This window comes from Mustela erminea, chromosome 10, assembly GCF_009829155.1.
Source record: "Mustela erminea isolate mMusErm1 chromosome 10, mMusErm1.Pri, whole genome shotgun sequence".
Taxonomy (NCBI): domain Eukaryota; kingdom Metazoa; phylum Chordata; class Mammalia; order Carnivora; family Mustelidae; genus Mustela; species Mustela erminea.
In genome coordinates, this window is record NC_045623.1 from 96,687,559 (window position 1) to 96,702,803 (window position 15,245).

The window sequence follows — 15,245 nt, forward strand, 5'->3', positions numbered from 1 at the left end:
TCTGGAGGAGAAGAGCTCTGATCAACTTTCCGAGACAGATGAACAGAAAAGCTGCCTCTGACGCGTTGAAGACGCGCAGAGAAAGGAGAGGAGGTGGTCAGATCAGAAGTGAAAAATGGGCTTTGGATCAAAATTAAGGTCCCGGCTTCTTCCCACTCCCCAGGGGGCTCCTGGTGGGATGGATGCCAACTGTTGGACCGAGGAGCTTCTGAACCCGTGAAAAGGGGGCAGTGTCTCCTCACTCCCTGCTTCTGGGAGAGGGGGAGGGGCTCATGTTGTTTCCATTCTGTGTTTCCCAAAGGGTGTGCCTCCTAGCACCCCCTGCGGGAGGAATATCCCAGACAGCAGACCTTAAAGAGCCCTGAACCGCTCTGCTTGTCCTCTAGGCCATCCGGGTGTCGGGGAGACAAGGTTTGGGCTTGGTGCTGATGGGGCCTCAGTGCCTGGCTAACGCCTGCTGAGCTTCCTTTTTAGCACACAGAGAGGAGCCCCAGCCTGTGCTGTTCTCCTGCGGGACATCCGCCGTGTTTTTCGGCCTTCCCTCGTGTTCCCAGAGGCCTTCCTTATGTAACCGTGGTAGATGCTTTCGCTTGAAACCATATTTTAGAACTGAATCACAATCCGCGTAACCTATATTATGTGGCAGCAATCTCGAAGCTGGTCCGAGAATGACTTAGCTGTGGGACCTGCTGCGCCCGTGTGGCACGCTGCCGCTGTCCCTTAGCTGGGGGTCACCCCTTCCTCGAAGGAAGAATACTGAAGGAGGTTGGAAACGTCCCCCCCACCCCATCCTTCCTGGTCTTTTCCTTCTCACTCCTTCCTTCTCATATCAAACCTTCGCTGGGACTCCGCTCCGTGCCAAGCCGGATGCCAAAGATGGAGAGAAGAACAGGACAGTCCTAGCCTTCCTTCAAGCTGCCCTCTGCCTGGGCACGTGACAGACAAGGCAAAGAATGCCTATTTCCAGGGCAGTAAGCTCAGGGGACATACAGGTGCTGGGAGGAGGTGTGAGGATGGGCTTCCGACTTCACCTCTCAGAATCTGGGAGGACTTCCCGGAGGAGATGACACGCCCTTTGCTGTCAATTCTCTTACCTCTTCTTCCTCTATTGTTCTGTTTTCCCTGGAATGCCTCCTTCCTGGCAGGCACCTCCCTCCTCACAAAGTATAACAGGATGATTAAGAGCAGGGACTCTAGAGCCCGACAACCTCGGCTTGATTCCTACCTCTAACTCCTAGCTAGGATGGGCAAATTCCCTTAACCCTCTGTGCCTTTGCTTCTTTGTACCTAACACTGGCAATCCCTTCCGGTGCTTCTGGACCTCCAATGAGTTCACACTGGCAAAGTGCTTAGAACAACATGTGCAACTATCATCCTTCTAGAAAAGCCTCTGATGGCTAAGCTGGGGGAGCTCTTAGCCAGCATCTGCGGCAAGTGGCCCATTCACAGGAGGGGAGCGGAGGCTTCGGGAGGGACAGGGGTAGCCCCGGCACCCACCCAGAATCCCCGGTCAGCGCTGCATTCTTTGAGAGCAGAGGCCGAGTTTTGGTAACCATTTTTGATCCTTCTATCAATACCTCGCCCTGGGAGCAGGACACTGCGGGAAGCAGCTTTTACGGAGCTGAATATTCCTTCTGGTCCTTCTCCGGATGGAGCACAGAAGAAAAGAACGGGACAGGCGGACTTGGGTTCAAGTCCCAGCACTGGTGCTTCGTAACTGTGTGTTTAGGACATTTCTGTCCTCCACTAAAGCTCAGGTTTCTCACCTGGAAAGGGAGTGACTGACCGTACCGACCTTCTAGGATTACAGGGAGGATGCTAAGGATAACGTAGGTGGAACACATCGTCCCTAGCACAGAAGAAGGGCGCGATAAACACGATCTACTCTTAGGGAAAGATGCAGTCACCGTAGTTCATCAGCGAGTTCTTCTAGTGCTTCTAAAATGGGATTCCATTCAGGGTGGCTCTGTTTCTGGAGGAAATACGCAGGCTCAGAGATCCCTGCACTTGGGACAAAGCGGATTCGTTTACCTCCAAGGAAGATGCGCGGTTGGCCCCCGGCTGTTTAAAAATGAATTCTTCCAGAGGAAGTTACTGGTCCCCAGGCATGTGTCCTCCTGCCTGACCCCCTTCCCCACACTTCCTGGTGGCTTGCTGCCTGCCGGCGAGACAGGGGTGTCTCCCCCAGACATCACAGATGCCAAGTGACACCTGCAGGCTTCAAAAGCCCGCTGGAGCAGAGCCCGAGGGAGGGAACGTATCTGGGTTACTAGAACCCCGCCTGACATGTGTTCCTGTTTCCTTGTTTCCTGGGCTACAGCTCCGTGACAGCAGAGATTTCTGTCTGCTGGGTCCCCGGCGCCTAGACCAGCGACCTGCGTGGGATAGGTACTCTGTTAAGTGAGTGCCAGAGGAAGGCACCGGGAGTTCCCATGGTGGCCAGGATTGGAACCATCAAGAACAGGTGCAGCTTAATGAGAATGTACCCCGCCTGCGGCGTTTCTGTGCGCCAGCCACTTCTTAACATTGAGTGTGTGTTTTTCTCATGTGGAAACATTGAACCCTCAGAATAAGGGGGGCTATTAATGTCACCTCCACTTTGCAGATGTGTAAACTAAGGCGGGAGGGATGCGTGCTGGAGCTGGACCTCACACCTCGGCATCTGGCTCTGAGCCTGCTCTGACCGGCTCTACCCTCCCACCACCTCACTGGGGCCACTGAGATGACATGTCTCAGGACTGCAAAATCCCAGAACCACAGACTCTTAGAAACAGAGACCCAAGACCCCAACACCATAGACTCGGCGCAGTGCTCAGAAGGCTTTGAGCTCCCTGCCCGACTACCCACAGCAGGAGCACTCTCACCAGCTTTTCTGATCCACTGGACATTGTCCTTTGGCTTGAATGCTTCTAGTAATGGGTATCTCATCACCTCACCAGGCAGCTCTGATTGTCAGTAAATAAGGATCCTAGAACTTTAAGGAGCTTTGGTGATCATTTAGTTCCTTGCCTTTATTTACAGATGGGAAACAAAGTCTCAGGAAGGGAAACTGATCGGTTGAAGGTCATTTAGGTGATTAGAGTCAGAGACCAATGCAAACCCAGGCCTGTGGCTCCCAGTCCCACCGTCAGGGGCCTCTTAGCTGCCTCTTTCAAATCTCTTCTCCAGGCCAAATGTTCTATCAGTCCTGTCCTGGTTTTTCGGGAGTCAACCTTTGTTTGTCCTTTTAAAACCCAACATATATGGACCTCTGCCCTGCTGGGATTAAGCAAAGTTCTCAGGCTAAAACTGGGAAGACTCACTGCCTTGGGGGAGCCCAAAGGATGGCAGAGGAGTCAGCATGAGCAAGAAGTCTGCCTTGGCTCCTTCGCTACGCATTTGCCTGGGCTCTGCCTGCTCCCCCTATTCCCAGCCCCCCTCCGTCCTTGGACCTTGAGTGACACCTGTTTCTGGGTCCCCTGGGCCAATAAAAGCACGGCCCTGACAGCCAGGAAATTTTACAAGGCACAGTCAGGCTTCAAGGTGGTGGGAAGCAGCCGCAGCCGCCAGACGTGGGAATGAGAAAGCACCCAGGAATGTGCCCAGGAGAACAGCTGCAGGAGGATCAGAGCCGGGGGAGGGAGGCCCGGAGCCCAGGGCAGGCTCAGATATCAGCCTGCAGAGCAGGGGCGGGAATGAGACGAGCTGGCTGCTGCCGCCTGCTCCCTTCCCCTGGGGGTCTTCCTCAAAGGCAGCCACGGACCCCCCACTCCAGGAGTGGGGGCGGGGAGGGTGGAGAGAAGTACACTGGCTCCTGGAGAGCCTACATACCAGCTTGCTTCTAGAACTTTCCCTACTGCTTTCAAATCCTAGGCTCTGAGTCAACCTCTTCCTTCCCCATGGAAAAAACTTGGGCTTTGGATTCCTTCGGGACTGAGTTCCGGGGGCCCAGCTCTGTGCCCCTGGGCATGCCTCTTGTCCAAGCCTCTTTCCGCCCCTGTGACTTGCCTGGAGGTGCCATGCCTGACAAGGTGGTCTTAGGTTCCACCAGGTCATGTGTGAGAAGGCTCAAAGTGGGTGCCCAGCAAAGGCTGCTTGCACTCGGCTGGGAGTCCCTAGTGCACAGTTTGGGGGGCCCTCCTACAGACCCGTCTCCCTCGCTCGCTGAGAAGACGGGCCAGGAATGGGTCCCCTCAGGAGATGCCCAATGGGAACCTCTGTCTTCCTCCTTGACCTGGGGATAGGAGACTGCTCCCTCCCCCGCTGCTGGCCAGGTGGCAGCTGAGGGCCAGGCCCAGCCCAGGCAGGCTAGGCTCCTTCTCCACCTCCCCCGCCCCCAGCCCCCCTGATGAGGAACCACACTCATGGGCGTGGAGGGAGTGTTCGAGGTCTGCCCATCCTCCCTCTGATGCTTCTAACCCACCAGGAACGTGTCTGCTCCGTGTGCTTCCATGCTGCCTGTAACGGGAAGCTCTTCACCTGTCTTAAGAAGCTAGGCCGCTCAGCAATTTCCCTTCTAGTCACTTCCTCCCCTTATCAGAGACCTGGAGCTGTTTATGCACCCCGAGCCCTCTCTTCTGGCCCTTCCCTGGAGGCCTGAACACAATCCAGCAGGCCTCGCTGCACGTCCTGGCTCCCCCAGGGCTGCCCACCCTGTGCCCAGTGAGTCAAGCAGCACTTACTGCCCGTTTACTCCGCATCACGTGCCTCGTCTACACAGTCCCTGGACCACCCGCTAGAGAGCCCTCTGGGGGTCCACTCAACTCTGGGACACCGGCCACCTCCACCTTCTCCGTTCCGCCAGCTTCAGTATGCCCGCAGGGCAAACACCCATGGCCCTGTCTCACCTGCACACGTGCCTCCGTCAGCTTGGTCCTCTGTGCCAGCTCCTCGCGGGTGTAGATGTCCGGGTAGTGGGTCCTCTCGAAGGCCTTCTCCAGCTCCTCCAGCTGCTCAGCCGTGAACGTGGTCCGACTACGGCGCTGCTTGCGTTTCAGAGGGAGGTCGGGTTCTGACTCCACGTCTGAGCCCTCGTCCAGCCGGTTCCCTGCAGCAGAAGGAGCGGGCCGAGTGAGACGGAGGGGCGCTTTGTGCCTGCCTTCCCACCCACTGCCGCGCTGACCGCCAGATCGCTCCTGAGCTCAGAAAGCGTGTTTCCCATAGCACTGCTCACCGGAGCGATGCGGGGACGCAAACTCCATGCCCAGCCTCAGGGGACTGGCTACATACTTTATGGCATGACTGATCTTGCTTTTAAATCCCCTATAGTTGGGTACTTTGGTTAGTGCCACTGACACGGAAGGATGGCCACGACATAGGACTCAGAGTAGTTCCATGATGAAATACATTTGCTGAAATTTCCTACAACTATATTCTTCAAGATGAGAGAATTTTGCTGTGCATGAACTGTATCTCCATATACCTAACTTGAAGAAAAAGGCAGGATAGGGGCACCTGGGTGGCTCAATTGGTTAAGCCTCTGCTTTTGGCTCAGGTCATGATCTCAGGGTCCTGGCATGGAGCCCCGTTTTGGCCTCTCTGCTCAGCGGGAAGCCTGCTTCTCCCTCTCTCTCTGCCTGCCTCTCTGACTACTTATGATTTCTCTCTGTCAAATAAATAAATAAAATCTTAAGAAACAAAACAAAACAAAACAAAAAACCCCTAGGGCTAAGAGGAAGGCCAGAAGAAGGGGAGAGAGGGAGACAGAAAACACATGCATGTGGTAAGGGCTGGCAGCCCAGAAGCTTAGATTCCAGACCTGATTCCACCCCTAAATCCCCAGAACCATGACCCCAGGAGGGTTACCTTCCCTCCTTGGGCCTCAGTTTCCCTGCTTATAATATGAAGGGTTTGGACTTTGACTTCTACACAAAAGCCCTTCCTGGGGTGTTTCAGGATCTGTGCTTCCAGGCTGGAAAAGGAGACCTTACCTGACAACCCTGGTTGTGGTCATGGCCCCTACCTGATAGCCCCCTCCACCCGCCCCTGGAGTCTGGGTGTGGGTGAAGGTCATTGCTTCCTGTGCAGAGAGAGCCCAGGAGTCTGGAGTCAGCTTACTTCTTAGTCCTAGATGGGGCTATCAGACCAGGTCCAGACCAATGAGGTTGCAGGAATGGCTTGATCAAGCTCCTTGGCATCAGAGCTGAAGACACCCTGGGGACTGAACTGGCTTCCCGACCCCACTGATCCTGTTCCTCTTATCCATCTCAGTCCAGCAGAGGGAATGCTAGCAAGGAATAGCCTAGCCGGGGCTCTGGAGCTGTACCCTCTGTGGCCTCCAGGGGAACGTGGGGAGCACATAGTAGGGCCAGGAGAAGACCAAGGAAGGGAGAGGGAAAGAGGAAGCAGGCTGTCAGAGATTATCTTCCTCCCGTTCCTGCTTTCTCTCTCTTCTCTTTGCCTTCAGTGTCTCTCCCCTTCCCCTCCTATCTCCATCTCTGGAATTCCCGGAAGTACTTCTGTGTTCTGTCATTCATTCGTTCACCAGAGCATCAACAGAGCACCTGCTAGGTGGTGCCCCCCACCCCGGGCTGGGTACACTGTGCTTGTAGCGCTTAGTCTGAGTCAATCATGTGATCACACTGTACAGATGGGAGAAACTGAGTCACAAAATCTCTCAGGAAGTGTCCACGCCTGTTTCCACTCCTGTTCTTGTTCAACTCCTTTAACTGTCTGTTATACAGATAGGTCTAGACCTCTCCCACAAGGGACAACCTCTTCCTCCCTCCCCTGAACACCTAATACAGCTTCTTAGATGTTAGGTCATGGGACAGGCATTCTAGGTCACGGTAAGAGTATTTGCCAAGGCCTGGCCTGGCAAATGGCACGATGGGCAACGTTGTCATAGGGCTGCATCCAGAGCTCGGATGCCATCCGGGCTTGAGTAATGCCCCTCTGCCTCACGTCTCCTTCCTTCCCTCCTCCTGTTTTGGTCATTGGACAGTCATCCCTGATTTTTCTTGGCCACGGCCAGGCTGTCCCTGATTGTGATGCCACAGGACAAAGGAGACAAAAGCAAGGAGCTCTCCCTTCATCATTGCCTACACCGTCCCCAAAGGCAGAGACCTGGGGTCAGATCCAACCCCCTCCTCTCCCCATTCCCGGCTCTCCAGCTTCCCATCATCGAGAGGAGGCCAAGCCGGCACAGCTGGCATCCTGGGCCACCTTCCCCAGCACATCTGGGGCTCAGAGCCAAAGACAACTTTTCCCAAGGATTTGATCCTGAAATTCACTGCATCACCCGGAGGGGCACGGAGAAGGGGTCCCGTGGGCTGCGTGGACACAAAACACATTCACTGAACAGAGGATTTGGGGGTGGGCCGTGGGGGAGCAGCCTCCTGGCCGGCAGCAGTTCCTGCCCTCCGCCCCAAACAGCTGTGAGATGGAAAGCTCCCAGAGGGACAGAGCTCATGCGGGTGTGAGGAAAGCCCCCAAAACAGGGAGATGGCGAGGGACCCGCTCTCTGGGTTCCTGGATCCTGTCTCTGCTCAGGGCTGTGGGGAGTCTAACCCAGCGCAAGGATAAAGCAGCCCCACCTCCCAACCTTATGGGAGAGTCTGTGTCTTAGGAAGTTCCCAGTCCGAGGGAGGAGGTATCAGCCCCCCCCCCCCATTTTGGGAATTTCCTAGTCTCTTAGAGGAAACATGGCTCCCGTAAGAATTGGGGCCAGGACAGGCACAGAACACAAGACCGCTGCCGGACTTTGGAGAGTCTCTGAGAATGAAACGGATGAGGGTCAGGAAGGGTGACGGGAGCTGTTGGGTTTGTCAAAGCTTAAAAGTGGGCAAGAATGAGGTCTGCTCAGGGCCGAGCCCAGCCCAAGGCTAGGCTGCTGGAAGTGGAGAGAAAATCACCAGGGACCATCCCTTCCAGCGTCTACCTCAGCCACTGTCCCTCCGCCCGAGCCTGCTCAAAGCCACTGATTCTAGAAGCTTCTGCGATACCAGGGAGGTCCCACCACGTGTGCAGATGAGCCCATCACTCCACCCGCTTCCCTGGCCAGCTCTCAGCATCCTTAAAGGAACAAGCCAGACCTCCCGCCTTTAATCGTGAGCTCCCTCTGCTTGAAATGTCTCACCCCCTCCACGGGGCTTCCTCTGGCTCATGCAGCAGAACTCAGCTCATGGGGGGCCTCCCCCAGCAAAGCTTCCTGAGCACGTCCACGTTGGTCTCTGGGCCCCTTCATGGGCTCTCAAGGCTCATCAGGGGACCCCGAACCTGCCTGTTTCTGGGTCTCTCGGTCCCATCGGACTGGGACATCCCCAAATGGAGCAGACATTGTGCCTAGCATACAGAGGGTGCTCAGTAAAAGCCTTCTTAGATGAATAGGGCTTAGCAGAACAAATACAAAGTGCCTTCTGAACTCGGACACACAGCAACAGTCATCACCCAATATGTACACGCCGCACCCTACAGTTTATAAGGTCTGTCCCTGTTCTGCCGCAGTCTCTCCCAGTAACCCCAGAGGACCGAGCAGGTACTATTAGCCCCATTTTACAGATGATCACTGTAGTCCTGGGGTGGTGGAGCTGGGAAGAAAACCCAGGACTCAGCACTCCCAGCCCAGTGGAAGTCCCCTTTGCCATGGAGTACTCCCAGGTGGTGGAAAGTTCCATTTCTGAGCCGGGGGGTGGGGGGGGAGTGGGGTGGGGTGGGGGGGGTGGGGGGGAACCCAGGTGGCTTGTTCTCCATCCCCATGCCCAAACTTCTCCTGCTCTCTCTCTGGCCAGAGGAAGACACTTGAAAGGAGATGGAACTCTACCAGCTTCTCAGAGGGCAGGAAGCTGCGGATCCCAGTCCTCCTGGATCTGAGGGAGACAGCGGTGGCCTTGAGGTTTGGGGTCCTTCTCTGAGTGCAGCCTCCACCCCCACCCAGCGACGCCCTCCCTGCTGCCTCCGAACCCAGTCTTTATTACAGTTTAACATAGGCCCGGCTCGAGCTGCGGCAGAGAAACGAATCACATAATAGTTGATATGCGTTTTAATCAAGTAATTCGGGCAGAGCCGAGAGCTGGCGAGTGTGGGCCCGGCGTCCCTGAATACCAAACAGGCCTGGGCGCAGGTCTCGGAAAATGGAAAAGTCATTTACAGCTCAGCTGGGGGCCCGGGGAGCTGGGGCCAGGGCGGGAGCCCCTCCCGGCCCCTCCGCAGAACCACTCAGCTGTAACCAGTGCCTGCGGGAGCCGGGCCCCACACAAGGGCTGGGAGCTGGATCCCCAGCTTGGGGGGGGGACAGAGAGGCCGGGCTTGGAGTCCGCATGGAAGCTCCCTGGAGGCCAGCCCTCCTGTCCACCACCTCTGCCTGCACTTCTCTTGGGTGCCCATCTCAGCACCGCCACCCTGGTGTCCAGATCGAAGACCTGGTACTCAGCCCTAGCACCCCTCTCCTTCCCACTTCGTGCCTCCCAGACAGCCAGCCCAGCACCAAAGCAGGGGTGGGGGGTACGGGACTCAGAATTCCCGTGGGCTCCAAACCTCCCACTTATGGCCGTACCCACAGCCCTGGCTCATTATGCCCTCTCCTCTCTCCCTGGACTCCGGCAACCATCTCCTGCTCTGGCAACCACAGGCCTTTGCACAGACTGTGCCCTCTGCCTCGAGCGCCCTCCCTATGCCCCCCTAGGCCTGCCGTTCGCCACTGTCTGGGCCAAAGTGAGCGGACATCTCAGAGCACAGGCTCCTGGAGCAGTCGGCCTGGATGTGAATCATGGATAATATTAGAGACGACCCCCCCCCCATGCCCACCTTGTTTGCTTTGTCTTTTTCCACACCACATATCACAATCACATGGGCTAACTCTTCAATTTTTTTGCCCCCCCCCATCGTCTGGGCCATCACTAGAACTCCATGAAAATGGGTGGTTTCATCTTTGTTGTTCACTGGTAAGTCTCCAATGTTTGACACAAAGTGAATGACCAGATAAATATCTGTTGAATGAATGAACAAATGAATAAATGAATGAGAGCATACTGAGGCACATGAAACAGTGACAGCAATGCTCAGGGAATGTGAGCTTCTGATGATCCTCACCCTTTTCGATTAGCTTGGGATCACTCTTCCAGGAAGCCTTCCTAGGTCACCCCCCCACCCAACCTGGTTCAGAGGCGCCCACCTCTGTGCTGTCATTGCTGGGGCTCAAACTGTCCACACTTGGTTCACTTCAGTCCTGCCCTCTGGGAGGGCTCCTGGGGGTTGAGAGAGGCACTGACGAGGTGGGGATTTCTGTCCGACTCTACACCAGCAACTGAGTCAATGGCCCAGCTTCACTCTCCCAACTCAAGGAAAGGAGAGGCAAGGTGGAACTCTCACTTTATTATAACCTAAACCCGACAAACCTTTTCTTTCTCTGGGAAGTCCCTATCCATCCCCACCAGGCTGCCTTTTTAAAAGTTGGAACTGCAGGTACGAATTTGCATTACAAAATGTGGAGCCCTGGGGGGTGTTCTTGGGTCCTGGCTTCTCTGCTAACAGCTTAGTACTGCTCTTAGGCACTAGAGGGCACTCTTTATACACTCCTGCTAGGAAGGGGCATCTCTAGGAAGAAGGAAGAAGGAAGAAGTACTGTTTGAAGTGGTACTGTGTTGTGGCACTGCCAGAATTCAGGGCCACACTGTCTTGCGATGGAACCAGAGCTGTCTCTGTAGGGAATTGTGAACCAAGCCCAAGTCACATGTGGGAAAGAAGAGAGAGCATGTAGAGGGCTGGAATTGTCTGGGAGTAGCTATTTAAAATAAGGTTTCCCTGCTAAAGCAAGAGGTTAAAACAAAGATCTCAAGAGAGTCCTTCCAACTCGGACTCTTTAACCTGTTGGCATCATATGCTGCAAATGCGGAGTTCTGGAAGGGGGCACAGCAGCTGTGGACTAGGAAAGGGGAGAGGGCAGGTGACTTGGGGGCACAAGCAAGCCCACTATAGGAGGATCTCAGCTCACCATCTCCTTTAACACTCTTCCTCTGACTTTAAGACAACCTTACAAATAATCACCAGTTTTTCTTCACTTCTTCTTTGCACTGTTTCAGCCATTCACTCATCGACCTCATGTAAGGGCAGGAAGAGCCAAGCTTGGTGCTGGGCAGGCAGCAGAGCCCGCTATGGCAGCACCTAAAGGAAGCCTGTCAATGGGTCCCATCTTTGTGGCCCAGGCTGGCAGGCAGTGGGGAGAGAAACGTGGGGTCAGATGGACCTGGGTTTGAATTCTAGATCCGCCCCTGACAAGCTATAGATGCTGGGCAGCGTTGTTGAACATCTGAAACTCGCTTTCTTCATTTCTGAAATGGGATGGTGCTGGGATCCAGAGCCCCCTCCCCACACTGAGCCATTAAGCAGCTGTGCCTCCAGACCCAGAGTCCCCTCTGGTTCAGAGCCCGGCAGGGGACAGCTGGTCCTCCAGGCTCACACCCTGAGATGCTGTGTGACCCCGAACATGTCACTCACCCTCTGGGATCCCCATCTCCCCACCCATTCCTGGGAATAAGAATCCGCGTACTGACCCCATGGGGTGCCGTGTGGCTACACGGGGTGGGGGTGGGAGTGACCTCAAGAAATACCAAGTGGTGCCTCTCACATGGCACTCCTGGCCTGCTCCCCACACTAACTCGGGAGTCACTCCCCTCCTCTGGGTCACAGATTCATCTGTAAAACGAGGAAAGTAATCCTAAGTCATCATGCACAAAGATTAAATGAATTACTATAAGACAAGGGTTATACCAGCACTGGGTATACAATAAGTGCTCAATATACACGAACTATTATTATTATAATGATGATGATGATGATGGCGATGATTTTTGTTTTTTTTTTTTTAAGATTTTATCTATTTATTTGACAGACTGAGATCACAAATAGGCAGAGATGCAGGCAGAGAAAGAGAGAGAAGGAAGCAGACTCCCTGCTGAGCAGAGACCCCCCCCCCCATGCTGGGTTCGATCCCAGGACCCTAGAATCATGACCCGAGCCAAAGGCAGAGGCTTTAACCCACTGAGCCATCCAGGCGCCCCAATTTCTGGGTTTTTTAAAAAGACTTTATTTTTAAGTTATCTCTGATTCTGATGTGGGGCTCGAACTCACAACCTCGAGATCAAGAGTCGCATGCTCTACCGACTGAGCCAGCCAGGCACCCCTCATTACTGCTGGTGTTACTGGTGTCGGCGTATGCCGAGAACTTAACCTCCCTCTGCACCCCGCCCACAGGCAGGCAAGTTTTCGGAGCACACAACACAAAGGAATGAATGCACATGTGAATGAATGATTGAATGAACGGCGACCCCTTTGTTATCCGTCCCTTGTTCTCCTATAGCCACGTGCTTGGCACAAACCCCAGGAGGCCCACAGACCACGCCTGCCCACCCTCCCCCAGGAGGGCCATCCCTGACGCAGAAGGTGCCCGCTGAGCAGAGGGCGTGGCGGGCACAGGCGCTCACAGGCTCGAAGGGCCAATGAAGGAGCCTGGCCCTCAGGAAGCAGGTCCTGGCGGAAGCCTGGCTCAAGGCCTCAAGGTCAGCGAAGGGGAAACAGCAGCTGGGGCCCCAGCGGCCAGATGAAGCTGCCCCGCATGGCGGGCGAGGAAAAGGCAAGCCGGCCACCCGTCGGCGCCCCACAATGCCACTGTGAAAGGGCCATATGCCTGAGAAGTCAAGCCTGCTGGCCCAACTGGCTCTGCCTGCCACCCCCTCGCCCCTCCTCGCTGCTAGAACTCCGGGGGGCAGAGGGGTTCAGCCAGTTGCAAAGTCATCGAAGGAGGCAGAGATGGAAAAGGGCTCAGCACCCCGTTGGCCCCTGCCTCCTTTCGTCCATCGAACCCCCTGCCTCCAGACTCAGCCCCGAGGAAGGGCTTCCACCTGGGGCTCGCTGGACCCTCGGATCCTGAGGACAGGGCTCTGAGGTCGCACAAAGCCTCCCGTGGCAGGACTGGGCATGAAGGCCTCCGGAGAATAAACCTAGCAGCAGCTGACGTGCTCTGGCCACGCCGGGTGCCTTTACTGCCACGAATCGCAGTATCCTGGGGAAACCCTGAGAGGGACGGGCATGATCAGCCGCATTCTACAGGTGGGGAAAGGAGGCTCAAAGGGTAAATGAAAGCCGGGCAGCTGGCCCCGGAGGCCCACTGAGCCAGGCATCCAATGGCTTTGCGAGGGCCCCGGAGCCCCTTACCCTGCAGGTTCCTTCCAGGCCTTTGTACTGCGCTGGGGCCTGGGCTGATGCTCTACTCTACCTCCTAGATCCCCCTCCTGCAAAGCTGCACCTGGAGTTCCCCTAGACCACGAGGCTCTCCCTGAATCCCCGAGGGAAGCATCCGCCGCCCGCACCACCCTCCCAGCACTCGGCATTGGCTCCTGCCGGAGACGGACGATGAAGGTGTACCCCATCTCTTCTGTTAACCAAATGCACCGGATCACCCGGCTTGCGAGCTGAACTTGAGGACGGTGTCTCCCTGCCATCCAACTGAGGACCCTCGGCCTTAGACAGAGGTTGTGCTTTCCCGATCAGTCTGGGAGTGTCTTCAAGGTGGAAACTCTGATTTCTCTATTATAACTGGGTGCTTCCCTGTGCTGGGTAACAGCACTGTGGGTCTTATCATTCTAGATTTTTTTTTTTTTTTAAGATTTTATTTTATTTGACAGAAATCACAAGTAGGCAGAGAGGCAGGCTGGGGGTGGGGAGCAGGCTCCTCGCCGAGCAGAGAGCCGGATGCGGGGCTCGATTCCAGGACACTGAGATCATGACCTGAGCTGAAGGCAGAGGCTTTAACCCACTGAGCCACCCAGGCGACCCTCTAGAATGTTCTTAATGACAGTCGTTGGTAGGAACGGAAAAGCAAGCCAGGCTTCCACTGCTAGGGGTGGGTGAGACACATTAATAGAGGGCCGCCTCCCTCCTTAGAAACTCCAAGCTTGACCTGGGAAGGCCACCTCCTAGAACAGACTTCCTCTCTGGAGACCAAAACCAAAGCCAAGAACCAGAGGTACTACTCCACCTACTGCTACCTCCAGGATTTCTGGGTAAAACGCAAATATTGCGGCAGAAGCACCCTCCACCCTGGTTACAGGCACCCAGCACCCTGGCCAGATGAGGCAACCGTCACCTTGCCCAGAGGCAGGACCCCAGGGAGTCTGGTGGGTAAGTCTAGGAGCTCTGGGTTAGAGCCCTGAATTTGGTTCCTGACTTTGCCTCCATCTTGCTGTGTGACCTTTGGCAAGTCTGAACCCCTCTTGAGCATCATTTTCCCGATCCCTAAAAACCAGAGGTCCTCCTGGATCTCTAGGAACAATCCTGAGAAGGGGGCCGAGGCTAGATCTGATTTATTCACTACTTCACACTCCCAGAGTTCCATACCGCTCCTGGCACACAATAGGGCTTTCAATAAATGCCTATTGGTCGATAAATAATGACGGATCGATGGGAGGAGGCAGCAGCTCCAGAAGGGACTGGGATTCTAAGTCGGTGCACCGTGGGACAGTGAGACAGCAGACTTTTCTGTTCTTGTGGGGACAGGGAAGGACAGACGTCAAGACCCTCCTATTCCGCTTCCCAGTCGTCCTCAGGCCCTTCTTCTTCTCTTAGGGGAGGGGGTAGGGAAGAAGGCTTCTCTCTCCCCCTTCCCTCTCCCTCCCTCTCCTCCCCTCGCCGCCCCTCCCCAGGCCAGTCCTGGGCCCCTTGTGTCTCAGGCTGGGCCGGTGGCTGGGCCGCCAGAGGCCTTTCATGGTGCATTCTCGCCCTCCCCTCCCCTCCCCGCCCGCTCTCCCGGGCAACCCCACCCTGTCCCGCTCCCATCAATCTGCCGCAGCCCGGCCTCTCCAGCTGGCCTGACTGGGCTGTTCCCAGGCAGAGCAGGTCCACAGTGGAAGATGGTGGAAAAATGTGGACAAATTTCTGATTTGCAACACTCTGGGAAAGAGTTTATTGCCATTGTTTGCGGACGAATGTATAAATAAAGCAAGGCGAAGATTGCAGGGGGAGGCCGATGAAAGGCAGAAAACGAGAAATTTTATGGCCATAAGGAGCGTACTCTAATGGTGATTTTTGAGGCACTGGACCATGGTAGTTACTTAGCCAAATGATCGCTGTGAAGCTAAGCAAGGCGGCTTATTTCTTAATTACTGTTACGTATTATGTCAGGCAGATGCCCCAACCCTGGAAAACTTGGTCCTGAAAGCAGACACCGGCTCAGAGTCAGGTCCCAGGGCCCAGGGTTCTGGCGGGCCGGTGGGAGGGCCATCCTCTGTGCCCACCGAGAGCAGGGGGCCCCTGGGGCCCGCCACCCTCTCTCC

General features: G+C 55.5%; 1 protein-coding gene across 4 annotated transcripts in view; it reads right to left on the reverse strand.

The window, feature by feature from the left end:
* PAX7 (paired box 7) overlaps window positions 1-15,245 on the reverse strand; it is a 98,148-nt gene that overhangs the window by 43,044 nt on the left and 39,859 nt on the right. For all 4 annotated transcript variants that reach the window (XM_032303051.1, XM_032303049.1, XM_032303050.1 and 1 more), the window contains exon 5: window positions 4,827-5,026. In XM_032303051.1, the coding sequence (XP_032158942.1) occupies window positions 4,827-5,026 (200 nt within the window). The remainder of the gene's footprint in view (window positions 1-4,826; window positions 5,027-15,245) is intronic.